The sequence below is a fragment of the Eupeodes corollae genome, chromosome 3, assembly GCF_945859685.1.
Source record: "Eupeodes corollae chromosome 3, idEupCoro1.1, whole genome shotgun sequence".
Classification (NCBI taxonomy): domain Eukaryota; kingdom Metazoa; phylum Arthropoda; class Insecta; order Diptera; family Syrphidae; genus Eupeodes; species Eupeodes corollae.
The window spans coordinates 67,112,858-67,125,554 of NC_079149.1; the positions used below are offsets into that span (position 1 = coordinate 67,112,858).

At 35.1% G+C, this 12,697-nt stretch overlaps 1 protein-coding gene across 6 annotated transcripts in view; it reads left to right on the forward strand.

The window, feature by feature from the left end:
- The window catches only part of LOC129950092 (protein dead ringer), an 86,543-nt gene extending 79,572 nt beyond the window's left edge, over positions 1 to 6,971 (forward strand). For 3 of the 6 annotated variants that reach the window (XM_056061895.1, XM_056061897.1, XM_056061900.1), the window contains 4 exons: positions 1,588 to 1,735; positions 4,517 to 4,881; positions 4,935 to 5,437; positions 5,551 to 6,970. In XM_056061895.1, coding sequence (XP_055917870.1) covers positions 1,588 to 1,735; positions 4,517 to 4,881; positions 4,935 to 5,437; positions 5,551 to 5,780 — 1,246 coding nt within the window. In that variant the 3' untranslated portion in view covers positions 5,781 to 6,970. Of the gene's footprint in view, positions 1 to 1,587; positions 1,736 to 4,516; positions 4,882 to 4,934; positions 5,438 to 5,550 lie in introns of all 6 variants that reach the window. The other 3 variants (XM_056061898.1, XM_056061899.1, XM_056061896.1) reach the window with 3 other exon arrangements.
- The last annotated feature ends 5,726 nt before the right edge of the window (positions 6,972 to 12,697 follow it).

Genomic DNA, 12,697 nt, shown 5'->3' on the forward strand with positions numbered 1-12,697 from the left:
ACCTTCTTTTGACAGTGTCTACAGACGGTCCACTATCTGCTTCACTAATTACTGCCGTCCTAATTTCCTTCGGAGATACAAAAGGTTTTTTTTTTCGTTTTCACGAACAATCAGTGCATCTTCTCTATGAGAGGTTGATTTTGGTCTCGGCTTTCGTGGTATTTTTTCTATTGTTTTATTTTTTTTTTTGAAATATTGAACAGCATTAAATACCATCTTCTTTGAACATTTTAAAATGTTAGAAATCTCCTTATTAGATTTTCCTTCTTTATAATGGCTCAAAATTTCACGTCGAGTCTTTACGTCACATGATTTGTTTTTCCCCATTTTGATGGCCTAACTAAACAATTAAAATTCAATTGTCGAAAAAAACTAGATACAAAAGTGCAACTTACAATGCCCAAAAATAACTTTTTAACCTTGAAAGTCTGACAATAAGGTTCGTTTCTAATTATGTGCACGATCGATTTTGTGGTTTTTTGCTTTAAGCTTTTTTTAATGAAAAAATAATGGTGCCCTATGTTACTATTATGATTTTATAGTGAAGTTGGCTAGATTTCAATGTAAAAGAAAAAAAAGATGGCCGGATTTTTTGAAAGAACACATAATAATCGGAATTTGAATTTTAACGTGAGTTAACGTGAGTGCACTGTACCTACAGGATATACAAATTTTGAATAGTTCAATTTTTTCAAAGAACATTTTGTTGCAAATATTCAATCTTGGTGACCCATTTTAAAAGCATATTCTACAAAATCACCTATCAGCTATTGGTAAATAATTTGATATACTTATTTAGATAACTATCAATTTCTGACTAATAGGTTATTTTCCTGTCTCAATAATTACCATTATCGCTATAATTATAAAAATACAAGTGTTGCCTGTTTAGTTGATGATGGATTAAAAAAAACTCTGCTGCCTTTTTAACTCTTGTTTTATTATTTCTATATTCTCACAGCACAGGCACACTTACGTTATAAGGAACTCATTTATATATTTCCACCAACAAAAAAGCCATAGCCGAGTATATAAAGAAACCCAACGTCTTCGTCTTCGGACTTCAGAGTTAAAAAGGTATTCCATAGATATTTGTCTTTGCGTCTATGTTTGTCCATCCAATTAATAAAAAGGGAAAATATGTTTAGTTCCAGTACTTTAAGCTTCACGGCAAACTGGTTTCCTCACGCATTCGAAAGAGATGTGTAGATACACTCGTAGTACTCATCGTCAACGATTATGCCTTTTTCTACAAGTTCCCCTGGTGATGGTCTTTTATATTCTTGATGGAGACTATAGCTCCACCGCGATCGCCAGCAAACAATATCTTAATTGTTTATTGAAATGTATATAATGTTAGTAGTATGACCAAAGTCATTTGTAAATGGTTCCCATTCATTATAACTCTTGTAGATACATTCCTCATGGAAATATTTGAACTTTTGTTATACATCTTTTTTTATTATAATTTTATTGGCCTCTCTCTCTTTCTCTCCTTTTAAAATCAATAAAAGAAAAATTAATTACTATTCCGTTTTTATATTATAGTACTCCATTACCCCCCTCTTTTTAACTCATCTCTTCTAGGTACATGAAATATCTCTATCCTTACGAATGTGAAAAGAAAAACTTGAGTTCGCCAGCTGAACTGCAGGCTGCGATCGATGGCAATCGCCGAGAGGGACGTCGTTCCAGCTATGGTCAATTTGAGGCAATGCACAACCAGATGCAAATGGTAAGTACAAGAGTTTTTTTCTTTTTTTTTCGTATAGGTAAGGTATAGTCTTCGTAAATGTTAATTTTGTTATCGATGGCGGTACCATGGTGGTGTTGTGTGAGCAACGAAAGTCGGTCGAATTAATATTTCAGCAGTTAGATCGGAGATGTATCTTTTAGATTCAGATGCGCAGTTCGATAGATCTGAGAAAGTTATTTATTCATTTTTAAAATAAACAAACACTGTAATTGTGGTTTTGATGCTCTTTAAGTCCAGCAGTGTGAGTTTCTAGTACAATCGAGTTAATTGCTTATATTTTATAACTGATTGATCAGAATTTTTCGACTATTAATTCCTGCAGTTCTTGAACTAACTGCTGAACGCAAATTATTTTTTGCCTTAGGTGAGAAAGCTCCTAATTAATAAACTATGCATTGCAATTTTTAACAAGTTTTGAAATAAATGTATGTTCACAAAAATCTTGAAATTAGCAGAGTATCACATTTTTTAAAATCTCTTACTCGTTGAGAAGCTCCATATTCACAATGCACAACAGCCATCGGTATACAAATGCAATATCAATCGTACCAACATTTGAGAACGAAATCACAAAAAATTCATATGAGACTTGTATAAATGTCAAAAACCCATCCCTAGTAAGATTCTACTCTAACTTTTATCGGTGTTATTCATAATATGGATATTGTTTTAGTTATTCGTGTAAGATCCTACCATACTATGGAGACTCAATATGTTGATACGATTGAGATAAATATTGAAGAATTCTTCTAGGAAATTCTTGAGTTTTTGAGCTGGAGCAGGGCATGTACAGAGAAGGTGAAGAACTTTTTTCGCCTCTTCCTTATCCATACAGCTCCTGCAAGTCATTTAAAAATAAGCCTACCCGCTTTCGTATTAGACTGTGCACTATTTTGAAACCGTTTATATAGCTTATTTACAATCTGCTTAGAGGAAGCAAGCACCTTGATCGCTTTAAATCTATAGTGTAGGCCAAATGTTTTTGTGATCTGACGCGTAATGATGCTGTTCCGCATGATGTTTGCATTCTTCATAGTGTCTTGCATTAGCGATAGTTTACGTATGGAGTGATTGGTATGCCAGCATTAGCTAAACGTGGTAGAATGAGTTGTACTGTACCATTTCTAGCGAGTTCATCTGCCTTACAATTTCCTGGAATATCTCTGTGGCTCGGCACCCAGCAAAGGTGAATATTACATTGTTGTGCCAGCCTGACTACCTGAGAATATGCGGATATTAGATGTTGATATCAAGTTCTTTTATATCATATATTAACTTTTTCAAAAAACAGCTAAAAGATTCATAAATAAGTTTGAAACTCCTTATCATGGAGCTTTTCAATCACAGAACTTTCCTATTTATTGGCTTTTTGAAGTAATATGTATTTCTTCAATAGCTTACTAAAATATGAGATCTGATCTATGTAAATCAAGGCCTTACATAAAATCCTGCGAATCAGGATTGGAATTTGGCTTGTGCAAACTCTTCAATTTGTTCATATTGTTAAGGGTGATTTTTTAAAAGCTATAGGAAAGTTTTTCAAAAAAACACATAGAATTAAAAAAAATGCAACATTGCCAACATTTCGGCCGATATCTCACGAATAAATGCTTCAATGTTGTCTTCCAATGCGTCAATTGAAGCGGGCTTGTCTGTTCAGACATAAAACTTTAACATAGCCCCACAAAAAATAGTCTAAAGGCGTTAAATCGCACGATCTAGGCGGCGAATTTACCGCTCCCGAATGTGAAATAAAATGTTCACCGAACTCGCCTCTCAATAAGTTCATTGTTGCGCCTGCTTTGTGGCAACGTCTTGTTGAAACCACATGTCATGGAAGTCAAGCTCTTGCATTTTGGGCAAGGTAGTGCTCAGCATTCACAGTTACATTACGATCCGTATATCATCTTCGAAGAAGTACGGTTTAATGATGCCACAAGTGCACCAGCCCATAAACCGCACTAAATTGAGACTTTTTTCTGAATGCATTGGAAGCTCTTGCAATTCATCTGGCTGATATTCACTCCAAAATCGACAGTTCTGCTTGTTTACGTACCCATTGAGCCAAAATGAGTTTTGTCGCTGAACTCAGTTTTTCGGTACAAAAGTGGATCTTCGGCGAACCTTTCACGAGCCCCTTCACCAAAAATTTTACTTTGCAGTAAGACGTTCGGCTTCAATTCTTGAACCAGCTGTATTTTGAAAGGCATCACACCTAAATCCTTCCGAAAAAATGTCCACGTTGTTGAGTTATAGAGACTCAATTGCTGTGAACGGCCACAATTCGATAATTTATGGTCATCATTAACACTGGCTGATACAGCAGCGATATTCTCTTCAGTTCGCACTCTACGTAAGCGTGTAATGTAAGCGTTTTAATGTCCAACAATGTAAATTAGGTGGGAAATTTAGTCACAATAGCCCGAAAAGTCCCTTCAGTGGTTCGATTAAACTGATTATAAAATGGAGGAAGTGCGCGATAAACTTACTTAACAGAGAACGCATTTTGATAATAAAATTCAGTAATTTGCAATCTTTTGTTAGCTTGTATCACGATTCTAGTTACATTATAGACCAAACTGAAGATGTTTGACAGTGAAACAAAACACGAAACGTGCGTCAGCTGTTTTAAACAGTGTTGCCAAAAAGATAATAGCTACAAAATAACCCTTTATATTTATGTATATATATTCATATTAATACTAAAAACATACATATGCATTTAATCAATACTTTAATTAATGCATTATTTAATTTCAGTCTCCAATGGGAAGAAACAATCTAACGGGTGCAATACAACAAATGTCCCCACTGGCATTGGTAACTCATGGTAATCCACAAGCGGCAGCAGCAGCAGCCGCACATCACAGACTGATGGCACCATCATTTAGTCAAGTGCCTAATTTGGTGCAACATGAAATCGAGCAACGCATGATGGAATATTTAAAATTAATCCAACCCAAAAAGGAACAACCTCGTCCTAGATCTCAGAGTCCCGAAACAACTACCCGCGATGCCCTGAATGCACTCGAAATGTCGCGTGTAGCATTGTGGTCTATGTACCACAACAACACAAGTCCACCAGCTTCAGTTAACACTTCACCACAGGGAATAGAACCGCAACGGTTGGTGTCTTAGCTACGGCGAATTCAGATTAATGTGCTTAAACTAATTTAAGTTCTTTTCCTATTTTTAGTGAGGCGCTAAACCTCTCCGATTCGCCACCAAATGTTGTTATAAAGCGAGAGCGAGAACGTGAACCTTCGGAGTTAGGTGCGAATTCGGATAGAGAAGATTTCAGTCAACCGCCACCGGCTAAACGAGGACTACCAACAAATATGTATAATCCGACAATTCGGAACAGTTTTCATGAGGAACACGAAATCGAAGATACTGACCATCGAAATTCACCGGCTAACACATCACTGGAACACTTGGAGCAGCAGCTCAGTCACCATGTCTTACCGACGAAAGAGCACGCAGAAGTAAATGGTGAATTCTTATCATCGGCGATAAATTCCTCACCGAAAAAGCAGCAAAATTCAAATGTAAACGGCAACGAAATGGACGGTGTTCAACCAAGCCGGCTGCAGGCCAAGCCAGAAAAGGAAGTCAACCATGTAATAAGCAATGCAGAGTTGTCTCTTCTGTCGGGAATGCAATTTAAATTGTCTCGAAAAGGTAAGCAACTATTTCTGTTCCAGTTCCTGTTTTTGATTAAGAATTGATTAGAATCAAAAGTTATGTATAAAATAAATATTCAATCAACAATAAAATGTGTTTTTATTTTTCAGGTACCGGGGCCAATGGAGAACAACAGCTCTTGGTCAATCTCGAACTCAACGGAATGAACTATGAAGGAGTGCTTATTGCGAATCCTACTTTGTCTCAAAATACAGTTTCTACAACAAACGCAGCGACAGCATCCATGCCACATCCAGCCACCTTAATATCTAATGGACCCAATGATGTTCAGAAAAAAAATCGCATAGATGAAAGGCCGCTGCCGCTCATACAACCATAAACAGGGCTTAATTTTCCGCTAAAATTTCCACTATGGTTAAACTAGTTGCCAATATGACAATTTAATTGAAACACACCAAAATACCAAAGGATCCGACGGTTATTTTCTTTCTTTCCACATGTAAATATAGGTCGACAAGAATTTAGGTTTTAAGTCATTTAAAAAGTTAAGCCATATAATTGCTGACTACAATTAAATAAATAAAATCCATTCACGTAATACTATTTCATGTCAAAATAGCGCTTTCTGTGGAGTGATCATTTTGAAACTTTGAAACTTCTCTCTATCTCCCTGTCAGCTTATGCGAAAGTAAAAAACAAACCATTTCATCATTTTAAACATTTAAACTTATAATAATACTGTAAATTTTCCTTATCGAGTTGGTTATGTGTAATTTTGAAATCATAAAAGACATTTTTTGTAAAATTCAAGTTGATGGGATATTAAAATAAAAATTGTACAAACTACAAAATAAAAAAAATTGAGAGCAAACCAGAGACAAAATTGTATGTAGTTTTAATAAATCTTCGAACGTAGAAAGCTACCACTTCTAGAGGAGACTTCAACTGACTCGATTTTGACAATTAAATTGTGCAAAAATGAAGCTAACAAATATATTCATTATCATTACAAACCAACAATTTATAAATAATCATAAATTAAGCATCTAATACATAAATTCTTTACTTAGTTAAATATATTTTATAAGAAACATGTGCTAGTGTCTCGAATGCGACATTTAAAGGCAAATTTTATCGATTTCTTGATATTTAATAGATAAGTTTTGTATGCTTATAAGTGGGCAAATAAAAATGAATGCAAAATGTAAATAGCCTAGTGTAATGTAATATTAAAAACAACTGCATATTGATAAATTATTGAGAACTTGAATGTTCTTAATAATAGTTTTACTTTATTGCAAAATCTAAACTATAACAAAAAGAAAAAAAAACTATCCATAACGATAAAAATAATATTAGTTTAAATTAAGAATAAAAGTCGCATTCGATTCTTTTTTGTCCATATAAGTTTATAATTTAATGTTAACATTGTATTTATCTAATGTTATTAAATAATAATAATTATTATTAAAATAGCACCGTGAAGGAAAAGCGTCGAGCTTACAGTTATTTTTTTTTTACTTTTGAGTTGTGAATTCATTATTCATTTTGGTTATTACATATTAAAATAAAATTTTAGAAAAAAATCCACAAATCGCTTTAAAGTTTATTAAATATTTTACATACAAGTTTAAATTTTTACATAATTTAATTCTACAAGAAGACGTAAACCGTTCCATTTATGTATAACATTATAATCGAAGTATTAACATCTTGGATTTCTTGAATTTGGTGATGTTTGCTTGGAGCTACTTTTTACGAATTCATTATTAAAACTTTTACTAAATAAATGCAAGTGACAGATAGGTTTCCATAATCGAGTGGAATGAAATCGAAAGGTTCCACTTTCACTCGAAATTTAATTTAAATCGATTTAAAATATAAATTGTAACTCTGAAATTCACTTTTACTTAACTAAGGTAGCACTGCAGTCCGGGGCCGGGCGGACCTGGGATTCAACCAACATGCGTCTCTCGAAGCATCGAGCATTAGATGCTCTCAATTGCCTTCTAAGTCCAAAGAAACAGCGATTTGCAAGAGTTATTCTTCATTTGATTTCAGCGCTAGTGTCGTTGTCTGTGTTAATAGCGGTGCCTAGGTAGACAAAGTTCTTAATTACCTCAGAGTTATAGCTGTCCATGGTGACGTTTTGTCCAAGACATCGTTGTTTAATGTCCTTTTTTGATGACAGCATATACTTGGTCTTGTCCTCATTGACCACTAAACCTATCTTCTTCGCTTGCGTCGCAATGCTCAAAAACGCTCCACTGACATCACGCTTTGATCTTTCAATTATGTCAATATCATCTGCGTATCCGAGTAATTGGATGGAGCTTTGGAAGATTGTGCTTGTGATTGTGTTGCCGGTAGAGTTTTGCACAATTCTTTCCAGAATGATATTGAAGAAGTCGCATGACAGTGAATCGCCTTCTCTTAACATTTTTTGACATCAAATGCATCGGTGAGATCTTTTCCGACCTTGATAGAGCAGCGTGCATTCTACATCGTCATTCTGCACAAACGGATAAGTTTGACAGGGATGCCAAAACTAGACATTGCTCTGTAGATCTCTTCCTTATGGATGCTGTCATACGCGCTTTTAAAATCGTTAAAGAGATGGTGGGTATCGATTTAAAGCTCCTGGGTTATTTTCAAGATCTGCCGTAGTGTGAATATTTGGTCGATAGTGGACTTTCCTGGTCTGAAGCCACACTGATAAGGACCTTTCAGGTTTTTGACGAGCGACTTCAAGCATACAAATAATACGGCAGAAAGGATCTTATATGAAATGTTAAGGAGACTGATGCCTCTGTATAGTTGGCGCATTTTTTATGTAGGTCGGGTAGGCGGAATTGTTGATCTGCATCGCCTAGGTTGAGTGGTTCTATCTCCCTTACAGCTGAATTCGGTTCGTCATCGCCGTTATATAATTTGGAGAAGTGGTCTTTCCATATTCTCAACATAGACTGCGGTTCTACTATGATGTTCCCCCTGTTCAAGCTTCGGTTCGTGGCTGATACCCTAACCCCTGGGTTGGGAGGTTTTTTACCTTTTGGTAAAATTTACGAACCTCATTCCTGTGGATCAGCTCTGGTCTTTATGTGCAGCGCCGTTTTGTATGCTTCTTGTTTCGCTGCGTGCGCTTGCCGGCATTCGTCGTCAAACCAGGGATTTTGCTGTTGTGGCTCTCTTGCGATTGGAGCCGTGTAACGTCGAAACTACTCACAGTACTTACTTGTTTTGGTTTGGACCGGGATATCAGTAGCCCGACCTTGGCTACAACGGAGTAGTGGTCCGAGTCAATGTTTGACCCTCGGAAAGTTTGGGTATCTTGTATACTGGAGAAGTGTCGTGCGTCTATCGCAATGTGGTCAATTTGGTTTGGGAACCTAACATTCCACGTACAGATCCGAAGTTCGTTGTCCTTGTCCTCATTTCGTTTGCTTGGGTTGTCAAAAATAAATCCGTTCGTATCCGAGGCTTGTTGGTGCTTCGCAACTAATGTATTATTTACGTAGTCAGGAAGTCACCACGACGGTTACCTCGATGGGGCCGAATATCGTTTGGAAAAGATTGGTTGAATGTGTCTTAAAAGTTTTTGAAGGACGTTGTTTTAATCGAAATTTTGTAGAGAAAACTTTTCGCGTGCTGCTAAATCAATTTAAATGTTTTGGCCGTTCCCTCAAAGACAAAGCAAAAGCTGCAACTTCTCACGAATCAAGTTCATTACATAAAAAAGTTAAGGTTTATTTCCTTTATGTGAATTCCTCTTGTCAAATTGAAATAACACCAACTTAACCTAGTCGAATTTAAATCTCTTCAAAATAGCAAAAACCGGAATGAAGAATGATGAAATTCACTTCGTTTTAAATTCCATAAAAGTGAATTTCAAAACTCCAATTTACATATTGATTCATTTTCAATTTTATTTCAAGTGAAAGTGAAATGTAAATCCTAACTGATTATACATGAATCATAAATGGATCAAAATTATCAACACTTTAAAATCCTTTCAAGACAGAAGGGATAAAAATATTAAAGGTACATCTGGAAATAACACCAAATTGTTTTTCTGCTTCAAATTTAAAATAGAAGCAGTTTTTTGAAAACGAAAAAGAAATGTTATAAATTCAGTCCTATCATGAGTTTCACCCGAAAAATTGTATTGTTCCTCGGATTTTAAAAAGCTGTCACGAGCTTCGCGCGCATAAGATTTCACTTCGAATTAAGAATTGATTGTTGGAAAAATATGTTTCTTCAGAAAACAGCTCATAATTCGAGTAGATGTTCTCATCTCTGTTTAGGAAACAGAGAGTGAAATCCGAACCTTCGATTTTTCTTGAACATTGAGATGTTGCAATTTCGTATTAAGTGTATGACCTCTGAGTGCCGTGTTACGACTGTTATTCCTTCTCCAAGCGATTTACAAAATTTCCCTCTCCTTTTTTTAGCAAGGTGTCCATTGATGTTCAGAAAATGAACGAATCTGACTCCTTGAGCTTTATTAACGCATTTATATCTACTACATACGTTTGTCCATAGGTACCTTATACAACTCATTTATTTTCCGAATAGGAAGAATTAAATTGGATTTCCAAATTTGAATGCTATAAGAACATTCAAATATCGAAGAAGAAACAAATAACATTCCTCTCGGATTTTTTCGCATACTCAAACATTTTAAATGTGAAGTATTTTATAGACTCTTAAATTTTAAAGTATCGAAAATTAAGGTTCTAGAAGACTTTTGCCTTAATTACAATAAGCAAAAGATGAGATAAAGTATATTAAATAAATTAGGTGGTGCAACAATCTGTAGAGAACCACGGTCTAGTGACTTACAAATCTCAACCATTCATGTGTGCGAGTTATATTAGGGATATAGGGTTCTTAAAGCCGGAAAAAAAAACACATTTCATGAATTACTTTTGGAGAATTTGCAATTTCTCGCAAGAAGCAGTACCTGTGCCACAATCAGGAATTGAACCCAAAACCTCTTGCATGACAGTCCTACGCAAAACCATCAGTTCACGGGTACTACACCTAAATATCAGCGTTTTCAATTTTGTTTTCGATACAATTTAGAATGGAATTTTCATAACAAATATAAGAGTACAATAAAATAGTCTGGAAACAAAAAAAGTATAGAAATGAAATTTGGAAAAACTATCCCAAATCATTCAATCATTAAGATCACCTTTTTCTTTTAACCTTTTCTTAACAAGTAGCCCTTAGTCTTACAACCCTGGTAAGTCTAAATTATTTTTGAAATTAGAAAAAGTGATTAAAATTCAATGACACTTCCCTCGCATTCTTATCCAACCATTGAAATAAATTCATCGCCATCACAATTGTTTAGTCTCCACAGACAGACCGTTTCAAATGTTTCCATTATCTTTTTTGATGCCGCAAAAAATTATATTTTAATTTGTTTCCAGTTTCTCAAATTAACTTGTCAGCCTGACATTTCGTTGTTATTGCCAAGGAGCTCCAGAGATAATCTGAGAAGACCAAACAAATCATTACTCACTTAAGGCATGACAAAAAATAAAGTACTCTTGAATTACAAAGGGTCCTTCTTAGTTTTGCGGATGTTTTAAGGAGTTAAAGAAGAACTTAATATCTTAAATAATTGCTTTAAATTGTTGTTTATTACCTAAAATAAGATTAAAGCCTTTGCAATCTTCAATAAAATTCGTTGTATAGCTTACAGTGTGCATTGAAAGTGAATATTGTTAAGGAAGAAGAAGATAATGTATTAAATATCTTTATTGAACTTTTAAATGAAATATTGAAGGGTTTTCAATAAGGGCGGGTAGATGCTGAAATGGAATAAAACAATCTATATGTGAGGTATCAAAAAAATTACGTTTTTATTTTAAAGGCGAATGTATGACGCATGCCATGAGTGTGCAATATGACATCACTGAAATGCCCGCCTCGGCTTCTTACGGTGGCACGAGTCTGAGGGGTCCAATTTTCAATGACTCTTCCGCAAAGATCCGACTGAATTTGAACGATGGCCTGCGTTATGTTCACCTTAAGGGCATAATCGGTATACAAAAAGTTTTGATATGTTCAAACAGTAGAGACGGAATTAGTTTGTATCAATTTTTAGTCGTGACGTCAAGGTTTTCAAAACAATCGAAAAACGTTCAACCAACTCCGTATAGAATCCAATATTCGATCGGGTTTTGCTGAATCTTTGAAATGTGTTCGGACTGTGTTCTCGTCTCTGGTGTTTCCTTAGCTTGTTTTGGAAAATCAACTAAAATTTCCAGCTCAGTTCTTAATATTTCCTGGAAAAATTCTTTCTTTTGTCCAGCCGCCAATTTTTCTTCACACCCTATTTATAGCCAGTTTTTGTTTTCAATTTTGTACGATATATGAGCTCCCATAATTTGAATAGGCACTAGTGTCTGGAGGTTTAGATTTGATTCCACAGCAAAAGACAATTCTTAGATTGATTTTTCAATTGGGTTTTATTAACTTCCCAGAGGAAGCTATTGTAATAAGTCCGATTTGTCAAATTGAAAATTTTGACATTTCTCGACGTTTCAAGATCCCTAGAGTGGAAATAAAAGGTTTTTTTAGAAAGACGTTTTGTTAATTGTCCATAGCTCAAGAACCAGAAGAGATATCGACTTCAAAAAAATTTGTCTATACAGATATTGTATATACAGAGTGTAGAAAGATGCAGAAAGGGCTCTCAAGAAAATTGCGTCTGTGTTTTTTTAAAGATTAAAGCCTTTGCAATCTTCAATGAATATTATATGTTATTCGTTGTATAGCTTACAGTGTGCATTGAAAGTGAATATTGTTAAGGAAGAAGAAGAAAATGTATTAAATATCTTTATTGAACTTCTAAATGAAATATTGAAGGGTTTTCAATAAGGGCGGGTAGATGCTGAAATAGAATAAAACAAGCTATATGTGAGGTATTAACAAAAATTACGTTTTTATTTTAAAGGCGCATGTATGATGTATGCCATGAGTGTGCAATATGACATCATTGAAATGCCCGCCTCGGCTTCTTAAGGTGGCACGAGTCTGAGGAGTCCAATTTTCAATAACTCTTCCGCAAAGATCCGGCTGAATTTGAAAGATGGCCTGCGTTATGTTCACCTTAATGGCATAATCGGTTGTGGTTTATTTACGTTGATCTGTGACTTCAAGAAATTCCACATGAAAAAGTTTAGCCGGGTCAAATCACATGTTCTTGGTGGCCAACTCACATCACCCCTGCGAGAGACAACCTTACCCTCAAATCGTTAATGCAAAATGTCAATCGTGGCG